The sequence below is a fragment of the Phacochoerus africanus genome, chromosome 9 (assembly GCF_016906955.1).
Source record: "Phacochoerus africanus isolate WHEZ1 chromosome 9, ROS_Pafr_v1, whole genome shotgun sequence".
NCBI classification, from domain to species: domain Eukaryota; kingdom Metazoa; phylum Chordata; class Mammalia; order Artiodactyla; family Suidae; genus Phacochoerus; species Phacochoerus africanus.
The window spans coordinates 13,328,192-13,342,892 of NC_062552.1; the positions used below are offsets into that span (position 1 = coordinate 13,328,192).

Genomic DNA, 14,701 nt, shown 5'->3' on the forward strand with positions numbered 1-14,701 from the left:
GGATGCAAGTTTGATCCCTGTCCCCCTTTGGTGGGTTAAGGATTCAGTGTTGCCATGAGCTGTGGTGTAGGTTGCAGACGTGGCTTGGATCTGGCGTTGCTGTGGCTATGATATAGGCCAGCAGCTCCTAGCTTGGGAACTTCCATATGCCACGGGTGCAGCCCTAAATAAATACATAAATAAATAAACTAGCACCATAGCAGTGGTTAAAATCTGTACCCAGGAGTTTTTCCAATCACCCCAACCCCCCAATCCAGGCCACCTCCAGACCCGTTAAAGCAGAGTCTCTGGAGGCGGGGCCCAGGCCTCTGTTTTGAAAGCTCCCTGTGATTTTGATATGTAGCCAAGGCTGAGAACCTTGTAGTTCTGTTGAGAACCTCTAAAGTCTCTGTTAAAGAAATGGAGTTTTAAGGGGCTTTTTTTTTTTTCTGTTTTGAAAGTACTGCCAAAACCTCTTCAACTGCTTTTACAAAGCTGAAGTACAAACTGTTGCTCTTTCTTTGGGGGAAAATAAATCAGGGGACTTTGTAACCCTTCAAAGCCAAAGAAAGTTGAGAATGCTATGGGGAGATGATACAAGAACCTATCTCTGTGATAGGTCGTAACTCAGCTCACATAATTTTGCAGCATTTTTTTATGTGACTAGAAAAGTTAGTTGTTGAATTAATTAATCAGAAGTGAGAGGAGTAACCAGTAGTTATCTGCCAAGTTGACCAGGGAGGATGTTGAAAGCCAAGCCAGACTAAGGTATCTATAAATATTGTAAGCCATCACATTGTCTTACAAAGAACCTCAGTGAAAGATTTCCACATTTTCAGATGGATTATGGTCATCGTAAAACCCAAGGACCCTCCCTCACATCATTTTCCCACAGGAATAGGAAGATATCCTTTTGCTAACATCCACCCATCCCGATTTCAGGCATGTGTTACTCTGATGTGTGATCTGTGTGTTCTATTTGAAAATATAACTGATCACTCAATTTCACTGTGTTCCATGCAGGAGTCTCCAAAACAGGGGCTATGTCATACTGCTGGGTTGTTTTGTTTTGTTTTTTTTTTTTCCATGTCTCAGGAGACATTATTAATAATGTAAAAAATCTGGAGTTCGTTCCCATTAGTCAGTGGTAACAAACCTGACTTATATCCATGAGGACACCAGTTCGATCCCTGGCCTCACTCAGTGGGTTAAGGATCCAGCATTGCCGTGAGCTGTGGTGTAGGTCCAGACACAGCTCAAATCTTGCATTGCTGTGGCTGTGGCGTAGGTCGGCCACTACATCTCCAGTTTGACCCTTAGCCTGGGAACTTCCATATGCCGCAGGTGCGGCCCTAAAAAGAAAAAAAAAAGTAAAAAATCAGTGCTTAATTTTCACACGTCAGAGAATGAAAAACCAGTTACTGTGAGAAAAAAAAAAAAAATCTGCTCTATTCTGAAAGCGCCTGAGGTTAAGCACGGAGTACCCCCATTTAGGCCAACCTGGATGGAGACCCCGTGATCCTTGTAACAGTGCCCAATGTTTGCTTACAGAACGACGTGGCTGCGCTCCTGAAACCAATATCAGAAAAGATCCAGGAGATCCAAACTTTTAGAGAGAGAAACCGGGGGAGTAAAATGTTCAATCATCTCTCCGCAGTCAGCGAAAGCATCCCCGCCCTCGGGTGGATAGCCGTGGTGAGTTGGCTGGAACGCCGCCCTGCACCTCCTCACGTTTCTGGAGTGGTTTCGAGAACTCACGGCTGCTTTCAGCTCCTGCATCCTCCTCCTGTTACACTGAAGGATGACCCCTGGCAGGCTGAACCCAGCAGCTCTTTCTGCCCCTGTTGGAAGTTCAGGGCTTTGTGTTCTGAGATGTAGAAAGCATTTCACTGATCTTTACAGAGCACATCTTACCTCCAGCTTGCAAATCCGAATCTCCATTGCTTCTCTTCTTCTTTAAGGCATTTTCTTTCTTATCCTCTATTTTTTTTTCCTTCTATGCTTGGGTGATGGTCCTGTTCTCTCAGTCCCCCAAACCTGGTCCTTATGTCAAGGAGATGAATGACGCTGCCACCTTTTATACTAACAGGGTCTTGAAGGACTACAAACACAGGTATGTACCTTCTTTTACGGAACACATTTTCTTTTCTTTTCTTTTCTTTTTTTGTCTTTTTGCCTTTTCTAGGGCTGCTCCCGCAGCATATGGAAGTTCCCAGGCTAGGGGTCTAATCGGAGCTATAGCCACTGGCCTACGCCAGAGCCACAGCAACGCGGGATCCGAGCCGCATCTGCCACCTACATCACAGCTCACAGCAACACTGGATCCTCAACCCACTGAGCAAGGCCAGGGATCGAACCCCCAACCTCATGGTTCCTAGTTGGATTCGTTAACCACTGAGCCATGACGGGAACTCCTGACCACATTTTCAATTGACTGTTAGATATGTATCCCCAAACTTAATCTAGTTCATTACTGATTTCCTTTCAAAGGCTAGTTTAAGGAAAAATCCTGTCTTTGGCAGGTAAGGCAAAATGGAATGTGAAATCAATGATTCCGATAATATGTGTATTTTCGAAAGTCTGCCTCAGTTTTCTGGCAATGAGCAAACTCTCCCCACATGAATGCATGTCACATCATGTGTCCCCACAATGACAAGAGAGATCTGGGATGGCTTTTGATGGACTAGCGCTGAATGGATAAAATTTTTACATTGATCAAAATAGAGTTGGTGAGTGAGCTGAGAGAAGAAAGGAGAACTCAGGAAGTGAAGCATAAATGAGGAACAGAGATGAGAAGCAGCAATAAACCAGGCCATTGAGCGGGAAACCAGAAATTGTGTTAAGATGAAATAGAGTTGGGTGGACAGAGAGATGTCTGTAAGAATAGCCACCGTGCAAAGTGCTGTGGAAAGTACAGATGAGGAGTTCCTCTTGTGGTGCAGGGGATTAAAAATGCAACTGCAGTGGCTTGGGTCGTTGCAGAGTCGAGGGTTCAAACCCCGGCCTGGGAACTTACATCTGCCACAGGTGTGGCCATTTGAAAAAAAAAAAAAAAAAACAGGATAGGAAGAAAGTACAGATGAGACTGAACCAAGGAGTTTTGCCTGGAGAGTCAGATTAAAAGGACATCACATTCTCCAGCACAAGTAATAGATCCTAGAAAACCTCAAACTGGAGCTAGAATTGAAAAATGGGACTGAGTGGAGAGAGGCCAGAGCTGATTAGCCAGGAAGATGTCTCTGAACTGATGAAGGGCTGTCACAAGACCCCTCAACCTCTGACGATGCCGTGGCTGCCTTGTCCACGGCTGACAGGATGTGATGTGGCTGATACCTCATGCGTGGGGAAGGAATGAGGTAAAAATAAGAGCACCAAAGTTCCACCCCCTGCACTCGGGCTCGAGTGTAAATCCCTCTGAGCCTGTAGGGGACAGGAGCAGAAATGATCATTAGTCAGCACATACAGGACTCCTGCATCTCACTCAGGGACCCAGACTGTCCAGATGAAGGCTACTTAAGGACCTGAGGGAGTTCCTGCTGTAGCTCAGCAAGTTAAGGACCCAACATAGTCTCTGTGAAGATGCAGGTTTGATCCCTCGTCTCACTCAGGGGGTCAAGGATCTGGCATTACCACAAGCTGTGGTGTAGGACAAAAATGAGTCTCGAATCCAGTGTTGCCATTGTGGTATAGGATGGCAGCTGCAACTCCGATTTGACCCCTAGCCTGGGAACTTCCATATGCCACAGGTGCAACCCTAAAAAGAAAAAAAAGAGAGAGAGAGAGAAAAAAAAACCTTAAGGACTTGAATAGTCTGGATAGTTGTTTCAATTCACCTCTTTATATTACTAATGTAGATCTAAAAATATGAGCCAGAAGAAAAGGCTTTGAACAAAAAAAGAAAATAACATTATAAGACAAATTTTATATGAAGTATAGAAAAATTGCATAGAATGTGTAGTTCCAGGTCATTGACCAATATTACATATTCAAAATTTTCATAACTATTTTTTAGGTTATTTTTTGTTTTCATAAACATTGAGTAGATGCAGAAGAATATTTATAAATATATGTAAGATATTAACATTACAATTAAAAAAAAAAAAAAACGTGTATCCATCAGTTTAAGAAATTCGTACCAGGAGTTCTCATTGTGGCCCAGCAGAAACAAATCTGACTAGTATCCATTAGGATGCAGGTTCAATCCCTGGCCTCACTCAGTGGGTTAAGGATCCGGCGCTGCTGTGAGCTGTGGTGTAGGCCCGCAGATACAGCTCTGATTCGACCCCTAGCCTGGGAACCTCCATATGCCACAGGCGTAAGACTAAAAAAAAGGCAAAAAATATATATATCTGTACCAATACTTTTTACTATAAAAAACAGCCACACTCAGCAATCCCACTCCTAGGTATATTTCCAAAAGAAATGAAAATGAAACATCCACACAAAAGCTTGTATCTGAATGTCCATAGCAGCATTGTTTATAACAGCCAAAAAAGTAAAAACAATTCAGATGTACATCAGCTGATGAATAGATTTTTTTTAAAAGGTATATCCAAAGAAATGGTATATTATTTGGCCATATTTTAAAAAATGAAAAAAAAAAATTCCTGAGTTCCAGTCGTGGTGCAGTGGTTAACGAATCTGACTAGGAACCATGAGGTTGCAGGTTTGATCCCTGGCCTTGCTCAGTGGGTTAAGGATCCGGCATTGCCGTGAGCTGTGATATAGGTGGCAGACGCAGCTCGTATCCTGCGTTGCTGTGGCTCTGGTGTAGGCCAGTGGCTACAGCTCCGATTAGATCCCTAGCCTGTGAACCTCCATATGCCGCAGGAGCAGCCCTAGAAAAGGCAAAAAGACAAAAAGTAAAAAATAAAAATAAAATAAAAATTTAAAAATGAATGTACAAGTAGCAGTATGGGTGAACCTTGAAATCATTGTGCTGAGTGAAAAAAGTCAGACACAAAAAACCACATATTGTATGATTCCATTTATATGAAATTCCAGAATAGGAAAATCCATAGAGACACAAAGTAGAGTAGCAATTGTCTAGGGTGGGGGGAAAGTGGAATAACTGCTAATGGGAATAGGGTTTCTTTTGGGGTTGATGAAAACGTTTTAAAACTATGGTGATAATTGCACAATTGGAATTAAACTATTGAATTGTATACTTCAGATGGGTGCATTGAATGGGACATGAATTATATCCCAATAAAGCTGTTATATTAAACACAATAAGACATAAAACAGCCACCGTGATCCCCTCCCCTCCTAGAGTTCAGTTTGTGTTAGCAAAACAAGTCTTGAAGCTTTTAGGAAGCACAGCTCTGGAGGCTTGCATGCCTCTTTCCCTCCTGAGGTCTCTTCCATCCTAAGCAAGCTTTGGTTAAAGCACGGATACTCGATAACAGACTTCCTGCATCCAGAGAACTGTGATTGAGGCAACTGTGCCCAATGATACGACTCCAAACGTTGCCACTCTCTGTTAGAGACTGCAGGATTGTGTACAGGCGTCAAACATGCAAGACAGTCTGCTCTTCTCACATAAAAATCACAGTCCAGGAAAGAACAAGTTGCAAACACATGTCAGCATGAGCAGCCCACGGTAACTTCCACATCATAAAAGCCCTCTCTAGTAGCCTTTTGGGGCGGGGGGGAAGATGTACAGACACACACCTGTACATGCCTCTGCAAGACACCATAGGCACCTCCTAAGACTCTGCCCTTGGAAGCCATTTTTATTTTTGTCTCTGTTCATCAGCTCCTGTTCTCCTCCCAGGCCCCACTTGAGTGTGTCTTGGGACCCCAGGGGTAAGTGATTCTCCCCAGGAGGTAGTACAGCCGAGAGGGGTTTCCACATTTTTTTACATACACAAAGGAGGTCTGGTATTTGCTTCTGTACCGCCGTCAACATCAAGGACAATTCATTTCAACTTAATGGGCCCCCTGAAGACTGTATCATATGCTCAGGAAATGCAGGAGTGTGGATTTATTCACCTCGCTTCCAGAAGTAGCCAGACCAGTCCCGAGTCACCATTGAGCTTCCAGGATCAATTACCCAAACAAAGCAGGATACTCCACAGACACTCGCTCAACACCCACTCATGGGTGCACCCAAGCAGGCTTTGTCTTCACGCTGTGTGGGCTCAGCAGGGCTGCAGGTGCTGCCAACTCATTGATGCGGCAGCATCAGCGAGGCAGGCTCATTGCTGCCTACCTGACAGGCCTGTGGGTGGAGGAGCTAAAAGGCAGGCTTCCTGGTGGTTGACTCAGAAGGGCTGTGGCTGGTGGACTCTGCACCTCTTCCGACTCGCTTGACTACTTGTTTGGCTCTTTTTCAAAGAATGAATAGAGCACGTTAATTATTTTGACGTTCTAGAGGTATGACTTCTCCGAGTCATAATCATTAAAAGGCACATGCCCCTCCCACATCTTCTTCCGGGGAAGTGAAAGCTGAGGCTGGGCTTGCAGCTCCGGAGGTGTAGTTGAGTCCTATTCAAATTTGTTGTCTCTTAGAGACTTCATGTTAAAAGGCCCTACACTGTAATACCTTATTACAAGTTTCGCTAGATCTTAGTTCAAGTTAAAAATCATACTGCAGAGGTTAAAAGAAAAATGAATTTACCTGTGCAGGTTTGGACTTCATTATTTGTTAAACTTTTTAAGAGAAGTATATTGAACATGTAGCCTGCTTCTGTAATGCTTGCACACACACGTGTGTTGCATGTCCATACATGTACATACTGATGCACATGTAATAAGTGACCATATATGAAATATGTGGACATGTATATTGAAATGATTTTCATGTTCTAGTAATAGCTGTTGTATATACTGTATCCTGTGTGCAAAGCTCTGTACTGAGACCTTCAGAAAACCCCAGAAGACATATAGACCTATACTGAGCCTTTGGGGTTTTGACTATGAAAGTGAGAGAAAGTGACAATGAAATATTTTGTAGATTTGATTATTACAGTCAGTAAATCTAAAAATGTAGAACAAAATCACACATCTTTCCTCTTTGAGGAGCAGATAGTTATTTATGACTCCAGTTTGCCACTTCCTTTTTGTTTTTTTTCAATCTTTTTTGCTGCACCTGCGGCATATGGCAGTTCCTGGCCCAGGGGTCAAATCTGAGCCACAGCTGCAGCAACCCTGGATCCTTTAACCCATTGCACCAGGCCAGTGATCGAACCTCTGTGCCATCGTAGAGACAGTGCTGGATCGTTAACCCACTGGGCCACAGCAGAAACTCCCATTTCCTTTTCGTAAATGGCATGACAGTTAAATGGGATTCTAAACATGCCGTGGTACTGGAAGCTCTTCAAGGGAAACAAAACAAAATATGTCCAGAGACAAGTCATTTTGGACAAGACCTTGGATAATGGAGTTTCCTTCAGTGATTGTCTTCAGATTAATGGCCCAGGTTTGTGATTATATGTTCGTTAGCTGATCAGTTCCGCATTTACCACTAGTTTATTCAAAGCAGAAAGAAAATTGTGTGAGTAGAAATTAGCCAAAGGGAATGCAACTGTTTCTGTCTATAAGGTTAAGATTTCCAACAGTTCTCCAATCCTATATGTTACTCCAGTTTTAAAAGGTAAGAATTTTACTACTTCTTGGTTCAGTAAAATTGGAGTAAAAATACTAGTCGCACCCTGCCTAGTTTACACTGTTGTTATGAGTATCAAGTTGAGGTAATTGAAGTGACTGTACCTTTAGGAATATTGCGTGTTATCCATTGGTAGGAAATCATTTTTCTTACTGTAGCAACGTTCCTTAGCAGTCCAAAATTTTTCAATTTGGTTACACTTTCAACCAAATAAGTCAACAAATTGTGAGGAAAAAAAACCAAAGGACTTTTTTTTTCTTTTCGATACCATTCTCCTGCCTGAAAGCACATGGATTTTCATTCTGCATCAGAAGCAGCACAGAGAGAAATGGTCTCCCCTCTGTGTCCACCTCCCTGTTAAAAGTGACAGGAGGATGAGGAAACCAGGTTTGGTGGGCACTCTCTCCCTAGGCCTCTCTGCCCCACACTTGGAGCTCAGGGCACTTGGCCCCACTCAGAGGACACCTGGACCACCGTCCTTTGAAGCTTCTTTTTGTAATCAGTCCATGGCGAGTGGACTAGAAAGACAGGTGTTCCAGAATTATCTGGAGCCTTAGTTAATTGATTACCACGCATCCCCCAATGTTTTTTGTTGGTTGGTTTTTTGTTTTTGTTTTTTTTAGGACCTCACCCATGGCATATGGAGGTTCCCAGGCTGGGGTCAAATCAGAGTTACAGCTGCCGGCCTAGGCCAGAGCCACAGCAATGCCAGGTCCAAGCTGTGTCTACAACCTACACCACAGCTCACAGCAACACCGGATCCTTAACCCACTGAGAGAAGCCGGAGATCAAACCTATGTCCTCATGGATGCTAGTCAGTTTCCACTGAGCCATGATGGGAACTCCCTGCCCCCCAATGTTTTTAAAATTGTTATTTTAGATCCTAACTAAAATAACTCTCCCTCTTCCACTCTCTTTGATAATAAAGTGATTTACGCCATGTGGATTGGGTGAAGTCATATTTGAACATTTGGAGTGAGCTTCAAGCATACATCAAGGAACACCACACCACAGGTCTTACTTGGAGCAAAACAGTAAGTACCCAGCCTTCTTCCACCTGAGCAGCAAAAATGCATAAAAATACTCATTCTTGGTAGTTTGGTAATTTTAGAATTTACCTCAAGGAAAGCATAAGATAAAAATATACATGTAGGAACTGCTTATGAAAATGCCATTGTCATAGAAAAGTCCAGATACCGCCCACATGCTGCACAAAAAGATGATGGAGTTGTCCATGGTAAGAACCCAGTGAAACACTCTACAGCCTTTAAAAATGAGGTAGATGGTGGTTTCATGGGAAATCATTTACCCATCAATGTTCAGTGCTACAGTAGAGTGCAAGTTATGAACATTAAGATGGCATCTGTATGAGAAATTGTGTGAGTAAAATTGAAAGAAACAAGATTTTAAAATAGTTATAATTTTGAGAAGATCAAATTATAATAAAATGTCTTCTTTTCAATGTTTTGACTTTCCCTTGCAGCATTTTAAAGTTTATCGTATAATATTTTTGAATACTTTGGATCCTAGTGCTTTGAGCAGTCTCCCATTCCTAAGGATGAAATCCCAGCCTGTGTCAGTTCTGCCTCTGAGGCCCACATGAGAGTCTGGTTTGACTTCTGCCCTTTTCTTCAGCCACCTCTCTCCTCTCTTCCTGTGTCTCTCTGGTCCTGCACTGTCAAACTGCTTGTCAGTTTCTGAACACCATGCAGTGCTTAGATTGAACTGAATCAAAATGTTGTTGTTTCAAAATTTGCAAGTCTCATATGGCTTAACCTTTATTGCCATGTCCTGAACATACATCATGCTGTATGACCTGAGTTCCCTGGAAAAAACACCCTTCTGTCTTCTCCTAAGACACAATTCCAACGTCACCTCTTTAAGAAACATCCAGTGATCTCCACTGGCGCTGTGTCTGGGTTGGTGGTCCTCTTCTATGCTTCCTTCATATCTTGAATATACCTCAGAGTCCTTAACATACAGAACTGTAAATTTCGTGTGTGTGTTTGGAGCTCTCCACTGGATTAGAAGCGCCTCTCTATCTCTAGCCTCTAGCTTAGTGCCTGGTACAGAGTAAGTACTCAGTAAATAGTCTGAACTAAATTGTGAGTTAGGGGGCTCTTAGGATTTCCCTGCCCTTTTAAATCTCTAAACTTGTTATAGGAAGGCATCCCATGGAAACTCTTCCATTAGAAACGGATGTTACCTTTCAGTTGTCACAATGGATGGTCTCTCTGGAGTAAATGATGAGAAGATGATGAAGTGGCGTGTTTGTGAGCTCTCTTAGGGGTGGAACCCTCACTCTCCCCACAGTCATAACCAGCAGCTAACCCTCGCGCTGAATGTGGATGTCAACAGAGCAAGCTTAGTACCGAGGCAGAGTTTGTGATTTCTTCAAGGTTAAGGGGGACTTCTGCCTTTGTTCCCCAGTGCTTGGAATACAAATGTTAACACTGACCTCTCAAGACCCACGTTTCTTTTTATCTTCTACTTTGCCTGTTTTCTCCATATGATGAAATGCAAAATATAAGTTGATTATTTTTCTTCTGCCCACAACATTATGATTTCTATGAAGAGGATTCATAAACATTGGAAGGGCTCTCATACAGAAGGGTGTGTGTGATGTGGGTGAGTGTGTAAACTAATTGGAATTATTTTTCATACATTTCCAATGAGATGCTGTTTTGTTATGGATCAGTTTGTCATAAAGGGGAGTTGTCACGTGTTTGCCAGGGAGATAGGACATCATGAGAGAACAGTAAACTGAACATCAAGAGTCCTTGGATGTCTCATTATTTCATGGTAGATAAATGGAAAAGGAATCAGAATCCATTTGTGGAAAATAATCGTGTCAACAAACACTGGCCTATTAATTCTCTAATAGTGCCCACAGAAAATGAATAGAAAATTACTTTTTAAATGGTTTGAATACCTATAATGCAATGTCAAAGCAGAGTGACTGTGTTTTGAATATAAAAGAGAAGAAACAATTATTAATTATAGAAAAATAAATGCAGTGGTTTTCCTTTGTTCTCAAGTGAATACTTATTATTATAGTCATTAGAAATATATGCTTCGTAACAATTAGTTTGAAACTTTTAAAGGCAACCGATAGTAAGAAATACATTTTACACACATACACCATTTTCACAATACTAAGAAAACTTTCACAAAGCAATACTTTCTTTTACCACATGAAATGCATTCAGGTATTTTCTTTTGTGTTGCATTTTTTAATTAAATTCTGGCTGAGACCCACCAAATTGATTTCATGAACCACTAATGGGCCACATCTCACATTTTGAAAAACTTAAAATATAAATGTTCTATGTATACAAATATAAATATTTCTGTCTTTATATAAAATATAATCTTTAGAGCATATATTAGGAGGCATGGATTGCCATAATAATAATAATGACAGCATTTTTTTATTGAGAACTTGTTATGCTGTGTGTAAATTCTGTTTAAAATGGTCATGATTATAAAGCAGATCATCCACTTCACTTCTTTCATGGAAGAGAAATATGATAAGGTTTTGGCCAGAAATTAAAAGGGAGGAATGATTATGTAAGAAAATGTGGGTTCAGGGGAGTTTCCGTCGTGGCACAGTGGTTAAAGAATCCAACTAGGAACCATTAGATTGCGGGTTCGATCCCTGGCCTTGCTCAGTGGGTTAAGGATTCAGCATTGCCATGAGCTGTGGTGTAGATCACAGACTTGGCTCGGATCCCGCGTTGCTGTGGCTGTGGCATAGGCTGGCATCTACAGCTCTGATTAGATCCCCAGCCTGGAAACCTCCATATGCCACAGAAGCGGCCCAAGAAATGGCAAAAAAGACAAAAAAAAAAAAAAGAAAAGAAAATGTGAGTTCAGAGATAACATCATATGTCTTTTGACAATCTTTAAGATATATGTATAGAAATATATTTCCTAATATTTTGTCCTCTTCTAAAGTTTGGCATTAAAAAGCTATGATAAAGTATATTATAAAAATTAGTTTTTAATTTTAAATGTAAATTATTAAAAAATCATGTAAAAGACTCTAAAACATAATCCCTAGCATAAATCAAACTAATTTCTCCTCACTTCCTATGACCAGTTGATGTGCCAGCAAAATAAATCATAAAGAATGATGGCCAGTTTCATAGCATTCTTGCAAAGAAGAGGGAAAAGCCTATTAGAATTATATGATCATACACCCTTCGGGAAGCAAAAATAAATTAAAAATCATTTCATTTATTTGCCCATTGATCACACCCCTACACAGAGTATGTACCTCTGAAACGATAAGCATCGGAGAGAATGCAGAACGACGGGGTGTCGGCATTCATTGGTAACTGCAATATTCAAAAGTTTTAAGAAATGCTCTGCAGAGTTCCCATCATGGCTCAGTGGTTAACGAATCCGACTAGGAACCATGAGGTTGCAGGTTCAATCCCTGGCCTCCCTCAGTGGGTTAAGGATCTGGTGTTGCCGTGAGCTGTGGTGTGGGTTGCAGACATGGCTCTGATCCCGCATTGCTGTGGCTGTGGCCTAGGCCTGCAGCTGTGGCTCTGATTTGCCCCTAGCCTGGGAACCTCCATATGCCGTAAGTGCAGCCCTAAAAGCCTTTAAAAAAAAAAAAGAAATGCTTTCCATCTCAATGGACAAAGTTGAAAAGCTCATGGCAACTTAACATCTCAAGTATTTTGAGTAACCGTTGTCTTCTTCTATTTCAAATTGGAGTTTGAGGTTTGAGCTCTGTGGGGGTTTAGTGACCAGCAGCATGCTGCTCCAGACACTGCGTGTGCAAGCGTGCAGTGCTCTGAGAAATAATCTTTCCTTTGAGTTAACAGTTGGAACTGAATCGGCTGCTCCCACCTCCTAACCTTTGCTTTGGGACTGCAGCTGTGCCAGGCAACTGTTGCTCCCTTCAGTTGTCCCAGCGAAATGTAAAACTTTGAGGCCAGCGATTTTGCAGGGCAGCGATTGGAGAGAGGGTCTCCGTGTGTGCGCACAAGTGTGCTGGCCTGGGGGTGGGTACGTTTGGGGGAAAGAAGCAGCTGTGGACTAATCTGTCTGGAATTTCTTGTTACATTTACTGTGGTAAATGGAATCTTCTCGTAAGCTTTTCTTCCATGACTGTGGACGAGAAAGACTCTACACCAGAAACTACTTGCCGTTTTCAGTTAGTTTAATTATTAGGAACTTTTTTCCATGTTAATTTACATAGTGTCCTCAGCGTTGGGATTCAAATGCACGTTGTTGAATAAATTGAGCTTTTGGCAGGAACCCAGTAGAGACACTGTTATTTATCATCGTCTGTTGCAGTTGGTCAGATTTGTAATATTCGTTGGCAGTTCCTGCAAAGCAGATAGCTTAAGCCAAAAGACAAAGGCCTAATCTTTACACTTATAATGACCAAAATAACCAGTTCTTTCTACGAATCGTCCAGATCAACATGCCAACTTTTATTCTGTTCTGTGTAGATCTGGCCTGGAAAAGATCAGGAAAAGAATCCCATGAATAGGATACAATGTGGCTGTTTTCTTAACAGTCTAGTGTTAAATTTGTTGACATATTTTGTCCTTTTTTGTGTCTTTCCAAATTACTTTAGTTTGGAAAACAGCTGGGGTCTAACTATTTGTAGAATAGAATAAAACTGCACATAGATGAATGTGGGTAAAGTCTTATGTCGCGGTGATGTAATTCTTTCTGTCAATACTGTGGATTTTTTAAATCTATCATACACCAATCATCATCCATTCTCCAGAAAATGAAATCACTGGGAGTGGTCCCAGTTATAGACAAAGCGGGGTTTTATTTTATTTATTTATTTATTTTTTTGCCAAACAGGACACTCTGTGAGCACTCCTTTTCCTCCAGGCAATATTTCTTTTCAGCCTATTTCTAAACATAAAGGCCAAATGTCCACTAACAAAGCAAAAGTTTAACAGTTTGCTGGTGATCAAATTAAAACACAGCCAGAGGGTATCCTGACTCATAAATAATGTAGATTCTGTAGCACATCATTAAATATGTATGTTTTGTAAGTTTTCAAGTCTTCTGGTCTCTCTGGCTTCCTCTTGATTTTTATAAGCAAAAACTATCTTCAATGTTTAGTACCAAAATTTTCATTTAGCACTTGTACCAAACCTGCACCTTAAGTTCATTAATCAGGGTGATAGGAGAAGCCTCAGCTGGTGGGTTGGTTGTCTGGACCCCAAGCTCATAAGACCTCCTTTATGGATCTGTGAAGAATGCTCTCTCCAGGCTACTGACCACAGCAGCAGTTGGTCTAGTAACTGCTCCTGGGCTTTTAGCTCCCTTTGGGGGCTTTTGGGAGCCAGTTACTTTCCTTCTCCTGTGGAAGACATCCAGGCTGCTCAGAGGAAGTTAGGCATGTCATTGACCAATAGAGAAGCTCTGAATCTTGAAGTTATGTTGGAAATGGCTCTGAGTTCAGCCTGACAGAACCTACAGAAATTAAACAAACATGGCTTGAATACCACCTACTATGCACCAGGTTCTGGGCAAAGTGCTGAAAACACAAAGATGAATACATGATACAGTTGTCACAGTTCCTGTCCACATAAACTCACATTCTAGCTGAAGAGCAAAGAAACATTACAATGTGATAGAATAGGGTGAGTAGCATGCTAGAGGTATTCCCAAAGCAATAATGCTAGCACAGACCAGGAAGACTGGGGGGGACACCCAAGTACAGTGGCTCTTGGACCATTTTTTGGGTAACCATTATTTGGGTAATAACCATTTATTGGGTAACCACTGAGTACAAAGCACACACCAAACATTCTATTATATTAATGCAACAACTTTGCCATCAAGCAGCAAGTTTGAACTGCAATTTCAAAAATAAGTAACACCAGTACAAGGCTTTGTTGGAAAATAAACTTTGCTAATTGGACTTTGGGGTGGGCAGGGAAAACAACAGAGGGCTACATTTGATCTGAGTCTTGGTTTTTTGTTTTGCTTTTTTATTGAAGTATAGTTGATGTATATTAGTTTAGGTGAACTGACTTGGGTCTGAAGGATGAGTAGGAGTTCCCTAAGCTGACAATAAAGGAAAGGGCAATTGTTAGCAGAGAATTCAGCCTATACCCATAGGAT

The 14,701-nt window shown here is 41.6% G+C and overlaps 1 protein-coding gene across 2 annotated transcripts in view; it reads left to right on the forward strand.

Annotated features, from left to right (window-relative positions):
- Nucleotides 1–14,701, forward strand: part of CAP2 (cyclase associated actin cytoskeleton regulatory protein 2) — a 140,318-nt gene that overhangs the window by 99,146 nt on the left and 26,471 nt on the right. For both annotated transcript variants that reach the window (XM_047796176.1, XM_047796177.1), the window contains 3 exons: nucleotides 1,531–1,674; nucleotides 2,007–2,092; nucleotides 8,517–8,622. In XM_047796176.1, the coding sequence (XP_047652132.1) occupies nucleotides 1,531–1,674; nucleotides 2,007–2,092; nucleotides 8,517–8,622 (336 nt within the window). The remainder of the gene's footprint in view (nucleotides 1–1,530; nucleotides 1,675–2,006; nucleotides 2,093–8,516; nucleotides 8,623–14,701) is intronic.